Raw genomic sequence first — 18,307 nt, forward strand, 5'->3', positions numbered from 1 at the left:
AAGAGCTTTTAAAAAGAAATTACTGAATAACATAACTATATCAGGGGTGCACAAAAGTGCTCTACAAATGTTGGAAGAAAGGACACCATAAGTGAAACAGATCAAGGAAATCATGCACAGCTGACTAAATGACTCCTTACCTCAGAATAGAAGTAGCTCAGAACTCAAATACTTATTTTACTTACCTAACAAACTAACCAAAATTTTGAACTGGGACACAACATGAATCTAAAAAGAGATAGATAATATTGTAATTATGTTACAGTTAAAGCTGTGCTAGAAATAGAATTCACATACCAAAACAAAGAATCAAAACAAGGTACTTCTAATCACTATGCAGGTTACCTACATCCATCTACATGACTTTATGCTAACTGCCATAAACTATGTGATGAAGTGATGAGATAACTGGGTGGAAATTTACAAAACAGAAAGTTCCATTGTGTTTCTTCAAGGGAATCTTTTCTTCATCCTTGGTAGTAGGCCTTCTTTCCTCCCAAGCAGTAGATACTTACATCTTCTATCACTTAGAGATTCATTTGAGTGGACAACTAGCTTAGAAGGAAAGTGCTTAACATTTTTTTCATTCCACCCCCCCCCCCCCAGCAACTAGTCTACTTCTCAATCTGATGCCACCCCTAAATGCATTACCTGATAAAAGAAGGGAGGGGTAACTGAGTTGCATGAAGCATGTTGTTCCACACCTAGGAAAGTTCCACATTACTTTAATGCTAGCTTTTCTTGCAACAACTGTAACAAGAGCGCCTTAGAAGCCAAGGTCAACCGCACAACTACTACAAGTATCAGCTGATCCCAGTCAAATGACTTCTGCCTTTCACAGAAACATTTCCTATACTAGAATCTTACCTAAAGCCACAACACCCACCTGCTGAATCTTCTTTGAGAAGTTCTTGTGTGATTTCTCTAGCTTTACTTCAAACCTGTTGCAACCTACCAAAAAGCAAAGGGAATTTAGAGCAAACAAACTTTTCAAATTTACATCCAGCATTTCCCCCTTTTTTTTAATCAGCAAAAGCAAAATTCTCTGCAAAGTTCCTTTATCAGTTTAGAGGAGCTGCAAGTCTCACAGGTCCACCTGAGGATTATAAGAAATTGAGCTACTGCTCATCACAGCACCTGTAAACCAGACCACAGCCTTGTGATCACACAAGCTAATTTAACAAAAGGGTTTTTTTTTAAAAAAAATCAACTCTAGAGAAAAAAAAAACCCAGCACCCTTCAGCTAGGCCAAATACTAGAAAATCCAATCTCTATAAAGCACAAATAAAAACACTTCACCACAAGGGTTTAAAGGAGGTTGATGGATACAAACTTACAGCCACTTTCTGATGTCGTAACCTCTCCTGACGTTGATGCAAAAAGGGGGAGAAATTTACCAAGTGAGACAAGAACAACTCAAAACCAGCATGATTTGTCTGGTACCAACATGCTAAGGTGACAAAAAAAATTAATTTGTGTTTCCCAAAGAATTTAGCCTCCCTGCAAAACTAGAGGAATGAGGTCTCTCTAACGAGACAATCATGTTCTCCAAAAGAGGAATGAACACAACCTCAACCTCACAATTTTTGTAACTATTCTAAGGAAGAAATTAGAATACTGCTACCCAACTGGTGCTCAACATGCCCTCTTCCATCAGCTGCATTCACTAGTACCACCTTCAACCAACATGAAACTTAATTATGTGCAATTGTATTTGCATAAATTCACCCTAGTCTCTCACATTCTTTCACTTTTTTTCCTGTCTTTGCCATTCCCTTGTTATCACCCCATCCACCTTTTCAAAGTGTAAGCTATAGATTTATACAGTTTGGTGAAGGGATCCATGAAAGTAATCCATAATGTAAAACTGCATGTTACCATATACCAAAAAGAGTCCATTTTTTAGTGATTTTAGTACAAAGTAAACTGCAATTTTATTATGTGTACATGCCTTCTGAAGATCACTTTATTGACAGTGAGAAGGAAAGTCACTTTGTAGCAATTATTTTACCTCAGAAAATGTTAAACGAACACTGATTTCAAGTAGGCTTAGAAAAGCTCACCCTGAATCTTGATTTACAATAACATGACAATATTTTGCGGGCAGAAATGCAACTGATGTTGGTCTTCCATTTCTAAATCACATCAAAGTGATGGCTTCTCAACACAGGATAAAAATATGTCTGAGGTATATTCCTATATGATGATGATGATGATATTGGATTTGTATCCCGCCCTCCACTCCAAAGAGTCTCAGAGCGGCTCACAATCTCCTCTACCTTCCTCCCCCACAACAGACACCCTGTGAGGTGGGTGGGGCTGGAGAGGGCTCTCACAGCAGCTGCCCTTTTGAGGACAACCTCTGCCAGAGCTATGGCTGACCCAAGGCCATGCTAGCAGGTGCAAGTGGAGGAGTGGGGAATCAAACCCGGTTCTCCCAGATAAGAGTCCACACACTTAACCACTACACTATACATTTCATACCCAATTCTAATACATTGTGCAGCCCCATAAACCAAATGGAATATAAGAGTATTGTAGACTTGACCTAGCATGTTTAAAACAAAAATCTGAATTGAACTTCATGTTTAAACTGCTCTGTAAAACTGGAAACCTCAGGGGTCAAGTAGACTACACATCAAAAATCATTCTTGTACATCTCCTTCTTACTATAGTGTATATGAGTAGAGGAAGAGTTATGATTTTTATCAAGGATATGCCATAGAAGGGAATGGGCTAACCCACCTAATCAGTGTCATGGCCTAAACCCAAACCATCCAAACTCACAGATGTTTTTGAATAAATCTGGCACTAGCAGGAGACCTGACCACAGATCAGCTGCATGTCGTGTGCTCACAGATCAGCTGCATGTCGTGTGCTCACAGAACTGCATGTTGTGTACCTAAGCTCTTCAGTGACAGGAGACCTGTGCTACTCTTTTGAGTTGCTTATTATGATTCAATAATATATGCTGTGAACCTATACATAGAGCCTATCACTTTCAAACTGTAGAACTAGCTGAAACACAAGAGCCAAATTGCCAGAATTTGAATTTTAGGTTTTTGAATTTTGTCTGAAAAGTTTCATGAGAAAAGCCATGGCTTATATGTCTGTAAAATGAGAAATGCTAACTGGATCCTAGTCCTACATTAATGGCAATTATGGAACCCAAGTGAGTCTGAGGCTTCTGCATACCCACCACCATGTCCAGAAAAGAACAATGAATAAGCCAGTCTTAAAATGGAATTTAGCAAAACTGCTCTATTGTGCTAATGCTATCAAGTCACCAAAAAACTACAATACAGTGATATGTGACTAATCTTGATAAACTTACCTGTTTCTTTTCGAATTGTGTAAAGGAGAAGGTGTCCTTGTTTTGTCCCAACTAGGAGCCATTCCTCTGTTCAAAAAAAAAAAGCAACATGAATCCCAATAAGATCCTGCTTCTTTCATTCAATCTCTACATTTCATAAGAACCTAAAAGATGCCATGTTAGATCAGGCCAATGGTCCATCCAGTCCAACACTGTCACACAGTGGCCAAAAAACCAGGTGCCATACTGAAAAGTTCCGAATTTTAAAGTTTTATTGATTTCCAAAATAGAAAAGGGGAAAGGGAAATGGGAAATGGGAAATGGGAAATAAAGATTAAAGTTATCATTAACAGTATTTTGTAATCCAGTCTACGTTGATAAGTCTTTCAGATAAAATATCGCTGATATATTGTTATTCATTTTACACCATATCTTTCTGATCTATAAAAAACATTATAAAGATTGTAAATCGTTACTTAGAGTATCTATCTAGCCATACTGAATTACCTTTCCACATTTTAGTATACATCATAATAGATGAAAAAGAGAATAAACGTTCACACCAGTATGATTTAAGTGTCTAACCACGTATATAGCTTCTCCCAGTACTTCTTTGCTTCTTCCTTAGATTTACCAGCCAACAACTGGGATAGATAGTCTGTCTCCGCCGTTTCCAAGATTTTCCCCATCAAGTCCATTCTCTTGGGGATTTCCTGAAGTTTCCATTTCTGTGCCAAAAGGATTCTAGCTGCTGTGTTAATATGAGCTATTAAATGTCTCATCTCTTTTGTAAAGTTACTGGGAAATATATTCAATAAAAATTGTTCTGGCTTAAATTAAATCTGTGTCTTCAAAATTTTCTGTAAGAGTTTGTGGACCATCTTCCAGTATTTTCCCACCACGTCACAGGTCCATCACATATGGTAAAACGACCCTACATGCTTCATACATTTCCAACATTAGACATACCAGAATACATTTGAGACAATTTCTGGGGAGTCACATACCACCTATAAAACATTTTATACAGATTCTCTTTGAAAGCCACTGATTTAGTTAGTTTGATATTAGATTTCCATAGTGTCTCCCATTCATCTAACATAATATTGCGTCCCACATTCTTGGCCCATTGGACCATGCAGTCCTTTACGATCTCGTCTTGCATTTTCATCTGTAATAGATATACAGTTTTGAGAACAATTTCTCTTGAGGACCCAAAAAACTTTATCAAATGGGTATTGTTTCATATTAACACCCATTGTCTTGTCTTTGGCATATCTAGATTCTATTTGTAATCTCATCCACCAACCTATTCTAATATCAGTATCCTCTAGCTCTTCCTTTGTTTTCAGAAGATTATCCTTCTTCAACAATTCCTCATACCTATAAGTCTGGTTTGGTTGTAAAAGATTTGGTGGAGTAAACGCTTCCACTGGGGATACCCATTTTGGAAGTTTCTGATAGATTCTTGGTTTTATCCAAGTTCAAGTACGGTACAAAGATTTCCAGAACCAATGATTCTTAAAATAAGAGTGTCCTTCTAGAGTCTGATACCAGAGATACGCATGCCACCCTAGTGTGAGATCATGTCCTTCTAGTAATAACTGTCTCCTGTCGTTCAACAAGACCTAATCTCTCACCCATGACAACACTGAAGCTCTGTAGTATAGTTGCCAGTCTGGTAGACCTAGACCAGCTCTTAATTTAGAATCTTGTAGTGTTTTCAATTTAATTCTTGTTTTTTTCTTTCTCCAAATGAACGCAGATACCAATTTATTCAGTTCTTGAAAGAATGCATTAGTTAACAGCACTGGTATCGTTTGAAATAAAAATAGCAGTCTTTGTAGGATATTCATTTTTATCGTGGCTATTCTTCCCATTAATGATATATTTAAGTCTTGCCATTTTTCCAAGTCTTTTTTAATTTCTTTGTCATAATTGTCTGTTTTTAGGTTGCTGCATTTGTTTGAGATATGTATGCCCAAGTATTTCAGTTTTTTCTCATAAGAAAAACCCAATTTTTGCTGCAAAAGATTAATTAATTCTGTTGTGTTTTTAGTCAAAAATTTAGTTTTAGCATAATTTATCTTTAAGCCAGCCCAGTGGCCAAATTGATTAATTTTACTTGTCAAAAAGTCAATTGAGTCTAGTGGTTGCTCTAGTATGAAGACCAGGTGATCTGCAAATGCCCTCAGTTTATATTGTTAACCCTTGATCAATACACCTTTAATAATCGGCTCTTTCTATTTTGGTTATTTAATATTTCTAAACATAAAATAAAAAACAGTGGTGATAGTGGACATTCTTGCCTTGTACCTTTCTGAATAGGGACTGATTTTGATAATTCACCATTCACGTTCACCATAGCTGTTTGAGAGGAATATATTGACTGTATTGTCCTTAAAAAGTTCTCACCACAGTCCATACCCTTCAGTTGTTGTATCATAAATTGCCACCGGACATTGTCAAATGCCTTCTCTGCATCCAAACATATTAGTGCCAGTTGTTTCCCTGGTTGGTTCTCATAGTATTCAATTATATTACATATTGTTCTCCCATTGTCTTTGAGCTATCTTCTAGGTAGAAATCCTGCCTGATCTTGATGTACGATGACTAACAAAACTTTTTTTAAACATTGGGTCAATATTGAGGCAAAAATTTTGTAATCCACATTCAGAAGAGAGATTGGTCTGAAGTTTTTTGTATCTTTTAAGTCAGCACCCTCTTTTGGGATTAAGGATATTATTGCTTCTTGCCAGGAGTTTCGGATTTCCCCTTCTTTTTGGATCATTTCCATTAGGTGTTTAAATGGAATCGATAAACAAACTTCAAAGGCTTTATAGTATTCAACAGGGAGGCCATCTGGTCCCGGGGATTTGCATTCTTGTTTTTGTTTTTATAGTTTATTAAATTAATATATTGTGTACAAGCCCATTACCATACAAAAGAAAATACTATTATTAAAACAGAGATTGAAGGCAGTGTTTTCACTGTTATATATACATTCAAATTCCATTATCTATATCCACCATTTAATACCTTCACCTTCACTATTGCATTACAAATTAAACCCATTTATCCTTTTCACTTACACTCAAGGAAAACTCATTAAAGATGATTTTATCAATGACGCTCGACACCTTACATAATACCTTACTACTTCCATACCCCTTTAACCGTCTATATGACCTGCCCCACTAATCTTACTATTTGTTTTGGCATTCCATTCCGCAGCACCATCCAGTTATATAATTTGATAAATTCCAAACTTCCCTAATGAATCCTCCATTTTTGGTATTTCTTCTGTTTACGGCAATTTCTCTCTTGATTATTTAAAACCTCTTTTGATTTTGGAGTTAAATGTCTAATTATCCATAATATCTCTTTCATATTTTTATTTTTCTGACCTCTAAATCTAATAAATTGCTCCCTTTCCCTTCTCCAAACTGCATCTTTGATCTGTTTCCTTATGTTTTCGCTTTAGAGAGTTTCGCCTATATATATATTCAATTTCCCTCTCGGTTTTTTGTTCTTTCTCCTGCATGGAGGGCAGTGTTTCCGCTACTGAACAAAATAAATCCTCATTTATTTCTTCTGATATAATTAAAAATCTTGAAGTATATTTTACCTTATCCATGTCTGTTCTAGTAATCTTGTTCTCTGTTTCTTCCTGTATAATTTCCAAATCTCCTGTACCTTGCTCCTTTAGTATTTGTTTTGTATCAATAGAATTTTTTGTTTGCATTAACTTTGTCATATCTATTTTAATGTCCTTCAATCCATTTTCTAATCCATCAACCTTAAATTTTAATCCCCCTATCTGTTCCATTAAATTGTTCTGCATCTGATTTAATGCCCCCATAAGACATTCTTCAAAAGATGACTGAAATACTTTGAGAGCATCCTGCGGCAACATGATTACCTCTATCATTGAGTTAAGCAGGAGAATTCCAAATTACCTTATACTAATATAGAATGAAGACACCAATACAAAGATTTAGTATCCCGTTACCAACTAGTCTCAATCAATTTGTTCCCCAGTCAATAATGGTTCATGTTCAACTGATTTCAGTAATTATTCATTATTTGCCTTCCTCTCGCACCACTTAACCCTTTCAAACACTCCACTCACTACCTCTTACAGACTACATACACTCACTTCTTCATTCCTTCTCCATCCTAATCCTTTCTCATTAACCATACACTTTTACTTGGACCCACACACATTCACACACTTTTGTAAATTATAGTTATAGACTAACAGCATTCAATTCCTTGCTTTCCCTCTCTTCTTCTTTCTTCCTTCAGTTCTTCTGTTTCCCCTTTCTTCCTCTTCTTCTTTGTCCGTTTTTCTCCTTTTTTGTCTTTCTGGTCTTTCTAGTCTTTAAATTTCTTCTTCCAAGTTACTTATATTATGTTGCTCAAACACAGTCTTTTAATAGAACTATTCACTGTTTTATACAGCTCTTAGTCCCCCAAAAATAGTCCACCTAATCCTTAATATAAAACAGATCTTCTTTAACATTATATGTTTTCTCTCATCCGATCTCCACAACACGTAGTAATCTTTACACACAGTGTTTTAAATAAGTCTTTAGTTTTAAGCAAGTTTGAAGAAGTTTACTTTCTATCTCGAGGTCTTTCCACTCTTGTAGCTCCAAATACTCCTCTGAACTAACAAGATTGTCACTTTCCGCCTCTTCTCTTTTCCACGCCCTTCGGCTAGAGATACAGTGTTTTAAATCACATTTCAATGTTCTTTAACAAGAAAAAAGTAGAATACTTTAGAAAGCAAGAAAAATATCAATTATGGTGTTTGTTAGCCACGGAGAGGAGGTGAGACAGGGAAAGAAAAAATCAGTTTGTTCCTTCAGTGCCAAATCCGCTACTGCTGCCACCGCCCACCTCCTTTCCTTCCGGGTTACAGCAAGATGAGGCAGTTGCATTTCAAGCCATCAGGGCAGGAACGGATCAAACCGTGCGGGTTGGGGGTCCTAGGACCCAGCAAAGCTCCCGTTTGGAGGAGCATTGCTAGCAGAAGGGGTCTTGGGGAGAGGTTCGGGGGAACTTTAGGTTCCTGGCTTTTCTACCCTCCCTTTGCCCCAACCGCATTGCGCGCCATTAGGTGAGAGAGTCTCAGCTACCGGAGACAGAGGTGAAGGTGGAGGGCGTTTGGTGAAAGTAAATGAAACTAACCCAAAAACGGAAGACCAGAGGAGACGAAAAGGGGGGAAAAAAGACAGTTTATACCTGAAGTAAGGCACTTTTTGTTATGACTGCAAATTGGGCTTGGCCCGGTCGCATATGTGGGTGTGGCTGAGAGAACTACTTTGAGACAACTACTTTGTGGCCAGCAAGAGGAGCAGAGGAACAAAGTTGGAGGAAGGGGGATTTGTATTCTTTTGGGCCGCTATTGCCTCACCCAATTCCCTCATTGTTATTGGTTCATTCAAGATTTTCCATTGATCTTCTGTAAATTTATTCAAGATATTCTTTTTGAGATATTTTTCTAAATCTTCATCTCTAATTTGCTTGGTTTTATATAGCTTTTTATAAAATTGTTCCACGATTTGACCTATCTCCTGCCTTTGAAATTTTTCTTTATTGTTTTCATCTCTCAACACTGTTATTATTCTTTTAGAACTTTCCTTTCTCAGTTTATATGCTAGCCATCTTCCCGGTTTGTTAGCAAATCTGAAGTAATTTTGCCTAGCAAATCTTAGCTTTTTCTCCACTTCTTCTACCAGCAAAAGATTAAGTTAACGTTGTATTTTTTTAATCCATTCTTGAAACTCTTGCTTAGTAGGTCGGGCCTTTAAATTCTTCTCAGCTTTGCCTACTTGGGTCATTAGTTTTTGGAAATGTTCAGCTTTCTCTTTTCTTGGCATTAAATCTAATTGCAAGCCCTCTTAAATACGCTTTAGCTGTGTCCCGAACCACTTGGATCTTCACATCTTGGGTTCTTCTGTTTAAAGAATAATTCCATTTCTGTTTTGGTCTCTTGAAGAAAGTTTTTATCTTTTAAGATTTGTGTATTCAACCTCCAGGACTTTTTCACTTAGGGTCCCCTAAATTTTATAGTTATTGGATTGTGATCTGATATCACTCTTGGTTGGATTTCAGCTTCAAGTAGATCTTTAATCAAATCTATGGACATCCAGCACATATCAATTCTTGACCAAGATTGATGACTAGCAGAATAGTATGTGAAGTCACTTGATTTTGGATATCTTGTTTGCCATGCATCAATTAGGTCCAGTTCTTCAGCCAGTTTCAAAAAGCTTGTAGGAAGCTGTGACCCTTTAGTTTTAATGTATTGGTGTGCTTTTTTGTCCAGCTGTCTGTCAAAGACCGCATTAATCGTAATTGTGGATTAAATTTATCTTTTGCATATATTGCCAAGCCTCTCTTCTTCTTATTCAAGTCAGTCGCTACAAATACATTTCCAAATTTTTATTTTTCCAGAAGGAAAATACAAACACATTTCCAAATTTTCCAGAAGGAAAATAATCTTTTGACAATATGTGAGTTTCTTGCAAACAAATTATGTCTATCTCCAGTTTAGCTAAATATTTAAAGGTCTTCCTCCTTTTTATGGGGGAGTTAAGTCCATTTACATTAATAGAGACTAATGATGCCATTATGGATTTTTCTTATCACTATCCTTTTTATCTTTTTTGGTCTGAGATCTCATTGAGTATTTCTTTGCTCCGCTTGAGTCTTCTTCCTCCGAGGTTCCTTCTTCTTCCTCTGAGGTTCCTTCTTTTTCCTCCCCTCTTTCTTCTGATTTTTCTCCAAAAAACTTACAGCTTTAAAAATGGAATTAATCCTATATCTATTGTCTTCATATGTGAAATTATACTTGGCATTAGCCAAGTATATGGTATCTTCCTTTCTTTTAAGAAATTTGTCAAGGCTTGGTATTCTCTTCTTTTCTGTCTCACTGGCCACAGAACCTCTCTCAAAATGTTCACCGTCTTCCCTGCGATCACCACCGTGTTATCTCTTACTTTCCTCAAAATATTGTCCCTGGTCCTCTTCTTTGTAAGCTTCAAATGGATTTCGCTAGGCAATTTATTCCTCCTTGTGAAACCTGATGGGACCCACTTGACTTGGTCAATTTTCTCTTCTATCTTTTCTGGTGGCACTTGTAAAATTTCTGCAAGGGGTTGGCTTAACATTTTCTGCAATTCTTCGGATTTTTCCTCTGGCACATTTTGAAACCTCAGCATATAGGCTGCTCTGTCAATTTCTAATTGAAGGTATCTGGTACCATATACTTTCTGGTCTTTTTCTAACTGTTGGATCTTTTGAGTATTGTCTGTCACTTGTCCATCTAAAGCCTTTAAGACTTCGTTAGTCTCTTCTGTCTGTTTTCTCTTTTCCTGTAGTTCTTGTTTGATCTCTGTCATCTGTTCTCCTATATTGTCCACCTTGTGAGTTAACTGTGTCATGGCTGTTAAGAGAGTATTTTGCATTTCTTTCATATCTCCCTGCATAGTTGAAGATGTAGATGTGATTGTAAATTTCCCTAGACCAATGCCGAACTGGGGGAAGGGATCGTTGGTCTACCCTCTTGATTGTCTCTTTTTTTTATGCCCTTAAACCCAGCAGTCATCTTATTATCAGGTTTCTCTGTCATTTTCCCTCTTTAGGCAAAGCAGTTTAAGTGTTTACACTTCCCCAAATTGTTATGGAACAGAGCGGTCCTATTTTACCAGCTTAAACCACAGAAGTGTTAAATTGTTTGGGAACAATGCCTTCCAAATTGCTACAACAATTTCAGAGGCCCCCAAATAATGATTAAAGGAATAATAAACAATACAGTGTTACACTAACAATAATAGCCACTTAAATGCAACAAATGTCTCAGAGTGCTACCCAACCAAACAGACAGCTTGTATCTCAAATCAAGCCCAGTAGTTCCGACAAATCCAATTCTGTGCTGTCAAATCCTGTATGAATTCAACCACTCAATGCAGCATAGAGTTTAAATGATATGGAGTTTAAATTGTAATCCAGAACAGCATAGGATTTAAATTGTAATCCAGGGCAGCCAAATCCAGTTTAAACGCACTATTCTGGTTGAAAAAAAAAGAAAAAAAAACCAGAAAAGAAAAGGTAAAAACAAGAATATATTGTAATCCAACCATATGCTTGTATGTCATCCAAAACAGGGAAAGAGAGGGGGAAAAAACAAAAAAAATGCCAACATCCAAGTTCCAAAAGTAATCCAACCATATATTTGAAAATCCTACTCCATTATCAGATATAATAAAAAATAAAAACAAAAGAAACCCCATATATTCCATATGATTCACCCAAGATGAGAGAAGAAAAAAAACCAAAAATAAGTTTAAGTATTCCCACAGTGACTCCTTCTTTTAATGTTTTATTGATTTAAACGACTACAGGACAGCAGCATTGCAGATAATACATAAAAGAAGGGAAAAAGCAAGAAATGGGGAAAAACAGAAAACAGAAACCAGTAAAATATATCACTTATAACTCCACTTCTCAATATAATACTCTAATGTTTCTACCTACAAGTATAACAATCTCCATTAAATGTTACCTTCCTTTCTTCTTTTACCAGGACAAAGAAACAAAAAGAATAATTCTTTTAGTAAACTAGTAAAGCATTATACAACTAAACAATTCTTCTTAAACACAAATCAAACTGTCTCATCCTCCAATTTTACTAAATTAACTTGCAGCTATGACTAGCACAAATTAGATTATTAATTTAACCAAAAGCCTAATCAAAAAAGCACATGAATATTTTTATTTTATTCATAAGAAACTGCATAACATATCTCCAGTATAATCAAATACTTTATCAGTCTTTAACTATAACATTTCTCCTACAAATATGTTAAAACAAATCTACCAGATTGATCTCTCTAAATAGGCAGACTGTCAGTATTTACCTATTCACCAGGAAAAAAACGAAAGAGAAAGAGAACCAAACATAAAAAAGCCCCACATTCCAAAAGCCTTCTTCCCCAAAATTAAAAACTTTTAAGTTCCTTTAGTTTCTACATCCAAGGCAGCCCATTTGTCCATAACTTATCTTCTAGTGGCATCATACATTTCTTCTAGTGGCATCATAGATTCCTTATTCAGCCGTTCACCAAAACAGAAGAAAAGATCCAGAATCCTTTTTGCGGATTGTTTTCCAACACCAGATTAGACAATTGAAGTATAATTTGCCTCTTCTCGACATGGGCCACCTCTTCAGCCACCAAAAAAAAGAGTTCTTTGCCATTTCCCCTTCTCCAGTTGGTCTTGTTGACGGTCAGCATCCGGTGAAGAATTAAAACTGCGTCAGAGAGGGCCATTTTATTTTCTCCTCGTTTGTTTCGCATAATCACCATTTTCCCTTCTGTTTTCACTGCCACTGATTCACTCTATGTAATGCAAGGCTCCTGTGGATTTGCCCTTTCATTAGGTGTTAGGTCCTCTTCGCTCAGATAGTTAGCTGTAAACATGAAGTAATCTTTAAGAGGCTGCTTAAGTGAAATAAAATCCTCTTTTAAAGATCTGAAAATTGCACTGGTATTTTCCCCGTGTGCTATTTCATTAAATGATGCCATTTTATAATTCAACTTGTGCATAAGTTCAGTCTCTCCACTTCTCTCTTGTAAATTCTTGTTCTACAGCAACTTTAACACATCTATACCTTGTGGTTAATAGCCACTGATGGACCTCTGTTCCATATGTTTTTCCAGTCACCTCTTGAAGCCATCTATGCTTATAGCTGCTACAACCTCCTGTGGCAGTGGATTCCATGTGCTAATCACTCTTTGGGTGAAGAAACTGCTCAGCAATTTCATTGAGTGTCTACGAGTTCTTGTATGGTGATAAAGGAAGAAAAGTGCTTCTTTCTCCACCTTCTCTATCCCATGCATTGGGCTACAAGGGGAGTTCCATGGTATAGCCTTCCAGTAATGCCCAGGTGGGAGGTTTCCTTTGTGTTCTGCACAAGCCCAACACCTTTCTTTTTTCTTTCAGCACCCAAAACTTTCAGAGCATGCTGGACGGATTCAGTCTGGAAGCCAGGAGCTGGAGTCAGTCCGCTCCTGGGGCCCAAACAAGTCTGCACATATTGAGAGTTGGTTGGACTTGGGGGTCCATCCCTGGATGCTCGCAGTTTTGGACCACTACCACCCCCAAGCTTCTGCTACTCACACACCAAAACTGATAGGCAACAATTTAGGTCTGATGGAAGAAAATACTTCTCTGCACAATACATAATCAGTTTAAAGTAATTTGTAGTAGATTCCAGTTCAGTAGCACCTTAGAGACCAGCAAGATTTTGGGGGTATAAGCTTTTGTGAGTCAAATCTCCTTTTACCAGATCTGATGGACACTGTGATTCTTGATCATGCTTTCCCAGAGGTTTCTGTAAGACTAATTTGGGCAGTTTTTCCGTCTAGAAGTTATCACAGATGCTTGGTTTTGTAGTTCTCAAAAATGATTTTTTGTGTTCACAGATAATATGCCCCTTCTTCACAGCAAAAATGTAACAAAATAAACATAAAGAGTTAAGAAATCTCAGTCCTATTGGCCCTCTGCAAATCTATACACAGACTCAACCCATTGACTCTTAACTGCTAAGTTTTAAGAAATTAAATGAATGTTCGATTGTATGGGTGGAATAGGTCTGGATAAGGAGAAGACGTTAAGAGCTAAGTGTGAGGAGGGATGGGCAAGCAGTACAAATGAAAGTGAAACTTTCTGAGCAGAATACTCCAGAAATCTTGAGATCTTTATGAGTGTATGCTCATGGAAGTATATGCAAATGCAAGGATACATATGCTATATGTTATTATTTTGTTTAAATAAAACAATTTAAATGGTTATTGTTAATGATTATTTTTATCCTTCCAATAAAGTATAACAGAAAAGTTGTTCAAATATAAATGATTAACCTATTAAACTGGAGATAGTTATGAAATCACTGTAAGGTGAACTATCTATATAACTAAAACTAACCTTTAAAAAAACCCTTCATATGGGTTATAAATATTAAGGACAGCAAGAATTAGCCTTTATGTAGAAAACCATTATTTAAATCGAGCCTTATAGAATAGTGATTTAAATCAAATCAACCCTGAAATAATATACTAAAGATTTTAATTCAGTGGGCCCACATAGGAGTAACTTAGTACTTTAATTGCACTGCAAATTATTTCTGGCTATGTGAACCATGAAATAGTACCAGTAATTGTCTCTGCCTTCCACCTTTTAAAGAGGATACAATGAAATAGAATTAAAATGTTACTAATTTTATACATGGAAAACGTGTCCAACTAGGGGAAACACAAGAAGCATACCTGACTGGCCATCAGGGGTGACCAAATTATGGCTTGGGAGCCACATTGGCTCTTCCACACACATTGTATAGCTCTCAAAGCCCTGTTGGCTGGCTTGGAGAAGAGATTTCTCTCTTTAAATCATTTCATCAAGCCAAGCCAGACAGTGGTTTGGAGAATGCACTTCAAGTTAAAGTTGCTTTCTTTCAACCTCTCTCTCCCACCCCATCTATTTTCCTTCCTTCCGTCCGTCCAACTCTCAAACATCTAATGTTTATTCTATGTAGCTCTTACATTAAGCAAGTTTGGTCACCCCTGATATATATTAGGAAGCACCACTAGGAAGCTATAGCCTACCCACAGCTGCTGTGTGTATATAGACACAGCAAAACAGGCAAGTGGACAATCATCAATTGTAAAAATCTATACCAGTTTTTACATATGCTTTCCATATAGGAAAGTCTTAAGGTCTGATAAAGCTCTACTTATCATCTCTTCCTTCTTGCAGCTCCAGTGCTGCAAACTCTTTCTCTCTGTTCAAGCCTACCTTTAAATGGTATCTGTCTGCAAGCTTATAATACCCTAAGAGAATTTTAGGGAAAGGAAATGCATATGGGGTTTTTCCCCCCACTGATGCAACTGGTTATAGAAAATCCACTAGTTATAGTCTACATGGGTTCCCACATCAAGCATTATTAATTTCAGTTGTGCTGCCCATTATAAAATTTCTACCTAAGCAGTTAAATAGGGCCAAATAAACAGATCCACTATAGTCACCATGGTGAATTGTATTTATGCAATAAAGTTTGAGTCCAGTGACACCTTTAAGACCAACAAAGTTTAATTCTGGGTATAAGCTTCTGTGTGCAGCACACTTTATATAAATTGACCCCTGTCCCCATGAAAAAAAATCTAAAATCATTAATAATGAGCAATGCTCTTTCTAACACAATAGCAAACAATGTTTAAAAGTGAACTGCTGTCAACCTGTTTTCTACCCAGGACTTCTCATCTGAAAGTACAGCCATCAGGGGGCAGAATGATTCAGTGAAGATATAAATAATTCACAGATTTCACTTGGATGCACAGATATTTTAAAAGACACAACACACTGTTGCTACTTGGCACATTTTGTGAAATAATTTAGGGGGTGTTCTGAAGGTGTCAGTATTAAAGAAAGAGAAAAACAAGGCTCAAAATGGTTTGAATGGATGATTATATAGTCAGAATGATACTACAGAAAGAAGTCTAAAGTTTATGAATTCTTTAATTGTTCTTAAGGCAAGAATAGGAAATGTCCTGCCTAAGAACTTCCATGTGATTCATATACTTGCTGTTCTGCAAACATTACACAGCAAATACAGCATTTTATTTCCAATGTATCTCGAGACATCCATAGACTGCTTCACAATGAAACAGAAGACGAGTCTCCTTATTTCAGCTGGAAGTCAACCCTATATTTTCTGTAACTTTCAGATGACATTTTCCTAAATGTAAACCTGTAAATAGTACCTATATTCCAGGACATAAACTCAACTGTGGCTCCCAGATGTATTGCTACCACAGACATATTATCATCATTCAAGCATTTTCTGAAACGATTTATGGAGTCCTAACAATGCAACCACACTGATAATAAGACAAAGAATAAATAAATATTCAAATTACCAAGAGGTGCAACTGACAGTTTTGAGTAGGGCATTTTAGATTAACCCTTTTCATACACTCTTCTCAGAGAATGGAAAACAAACTTTAACAAACCATTAATGCTCATTAACTTTTGTACCTCTATCTCACTTGAAAGCCCTGCCCCACTAAACACCACCACTTCACATATTACAATTTTGTAATCCACCCAATGGGTTACCCATTTGATAAGAAGCCACACATCTGCTAACCCAGAGAAGTTTACACCTATAATCCACTAGTGATCATGATCACTAGGCATATCATCTCCACATATTTACAGACACTGTCCACAGGACACACGTCCCTTCTCATAAGCACAGACATACCAGTCATACAAAATGTGAGCATACCTTGAATGTGTATACAGTAGTCAAGATCACTCGATCGGAACCTGCTCAGATGTGCGCCTGACGTTAGAAAGAGAAAAGGCGGAAAATCTACTTCCACCTTGTTAATGAATTCTAATGGATGAAATCAGGCGTACAAAACTCAGTTTAGTGACTGCAAAAACTAGTCGGTGGCAACTGTTCCAAGTTAACATGGATCATATGAGCGTGGCACACATTTAATAAAGAAGGAAAGGAGGGAGGGGCGAAAAGGTAAAAGAAGCAAGAGGCACAGAGCGACGCCTTTGCAAACGGCTGACCTGCCCCCAGCTCTAAAGCCGCTGAAAGTGAAGGCGCCCTCGCCCGTAGACCCTCTTTACTCACCCCACGCAGCCAGACAATCGATCTGCAGCGGGAGCTTTTCCAGAATCTGTACCGGCTCGAAGGCGTCGTGCATGATGGCGGCAGGTCAGACCGCGATAACCCTCTCCCGAAACGGGAGCAGCCACCGCGGCCCACCCAGGAAGACTCAGCTCGATCCTAGCAGCAACCGCAGCCGCCACTGTCTCCACCCAAGCCAACCCAGGCCCGCCTTGCTGCAATGCTTCCGGCGCTCGCTTCACTTCCGCGCCCAGGCTCCACCTTCAGGAAAGCCCCCGGAGTTAGGCCTCTTTGGGCAGCGTCGCCTGTTTTTCCGGGGTTTGCTTTTTATTATTGTTTGTTCTGTGGATGACAAACTTGACCAAATTTCATTCACTGCTTTATCACATTATCCTGTAATACGTCATTAAGGCTTTGGCTTTCAAAAATAAGAAGATATGAATACTCAGGACTCAGATTCAGTGGGAGCTCACAGGAGCCTAGCTCCTGTCCTGAACCTTTCTGAGAGTTCCACCTCCTTGTCCATTGAATAGTATGTGCAGCTGCATAACAATCCCTGGATGAGCTTCACCACCTATTTTTCTACAAAACAGCCCCTGTGAATACTACATAAACTTTTGATTCCTCTGTTTTTATCTCTCAAGTCAAAAAATTGTCAACTGACGTTGGGCTCTAGGTCACGATTCGAGAGTCCGTTAAGAACTATTGTTGGGTTAAAAGAAAAAGCACTCTTGGACTTTGGTGCCCTAGTGGATCCGAGATCCATCATCTCCACATAAACCGGAAATGCAGTCCTAAACAATGACACCTTTTTAAATTGATTGATAGTTTCAAAAATCTACAAGATGGCAATCATTTCAAATGTCTGATTCCTTTTTATCAAAGAGTTAGGACCTATCCTTTTATCCATATTTAATCAATAGGCAAAGGGATAGATTGGATACCGAAAGATATGTTGCCCTGCCGTAGAAGGGAGTTCAGCATGAACAAAAGGCGGCAATAATGACAGGAAAATTGTCCTTTAGCATGGCTAATACCAGTATCGAATGTGCTCTTGCTTGATAACAAGCTCAGTGCCGCACAATGAAGCTTTCTTCCCATTAAAATTGGGTATTAGTTGAGATATAGGTAATGGATGTGCACCTAGATCTGAGCAGAGATAACTTTTCTCCACAAAAAGGCAACTTGTGTGTGGGGAGGGGGGAGGGGTTGCATCAGGTAGACAGCATGGCAGGGGAATCCATGTTAGCTGTTATGCCTGAAAAAAACGTAGGAAATTA

At 37.6% G+C, this 18,307-nt stretch overlaps 1 protein-coding gene across 2 annotated transcripts in view; it reads right to left on the reverse strand.

The window, feature by feature from the left end:
- Positions 1–17,246, reverse strand: part of VPS39 (VPS39 subunit of HOPS complex) — a 55,134-nt gene extending 37,888 nt beyond the window's left edge. Inside the window, exons 1-5 of one of the 2 annotated variants that reach the window (XM_060261722.1) lie at positions 17,031–17,246; positions 3,335–3,400; positions 1,338–1,364; positions 887–951; positions 186–228 (exon numbers count right to left, since the gene is read on the reverse strand). In XM_060261722.1, the coding sequence (XP_060117705.1) occupies positions 186–228; positions 887–951; positions 1,338–1,364; positions 3,335–3,400; positions 17,031–17,103 (274 nt within the window). In that variant the 5' untranslated portion in view covers positions 17,104–17,246. The remainder of the gene's footprint in view (positions 1–185; positions 229–886; positions 952–1,337; positions 1,365–3,334; positions 3,401–17,030) is intronic. The other variant, XM_060261723.1, reaches the window with a different exon arrangement.
- Between the last annotated feature and the right edge of the window lie 1,061 nt (positions 17,247–18,307).

The sequence above is a fragment of the Heteronotia binoei genome, chromosome 21 (assembly GCF_032191835.1).
Source record: "Heteronotia binoei isolate CCM8104 ecotype False Entrance Well chromosome 21, APGP_CSIRO_Hbin_v1, whole genome shotgun sequence".
Taxonomy (NCBI): domain Eukaryota; kingdom Metazoa; phylum Chordata; class Lepidosauria; order Squamata; family Gekkonidae; genus Heteronotia; species Heteronotia binoei.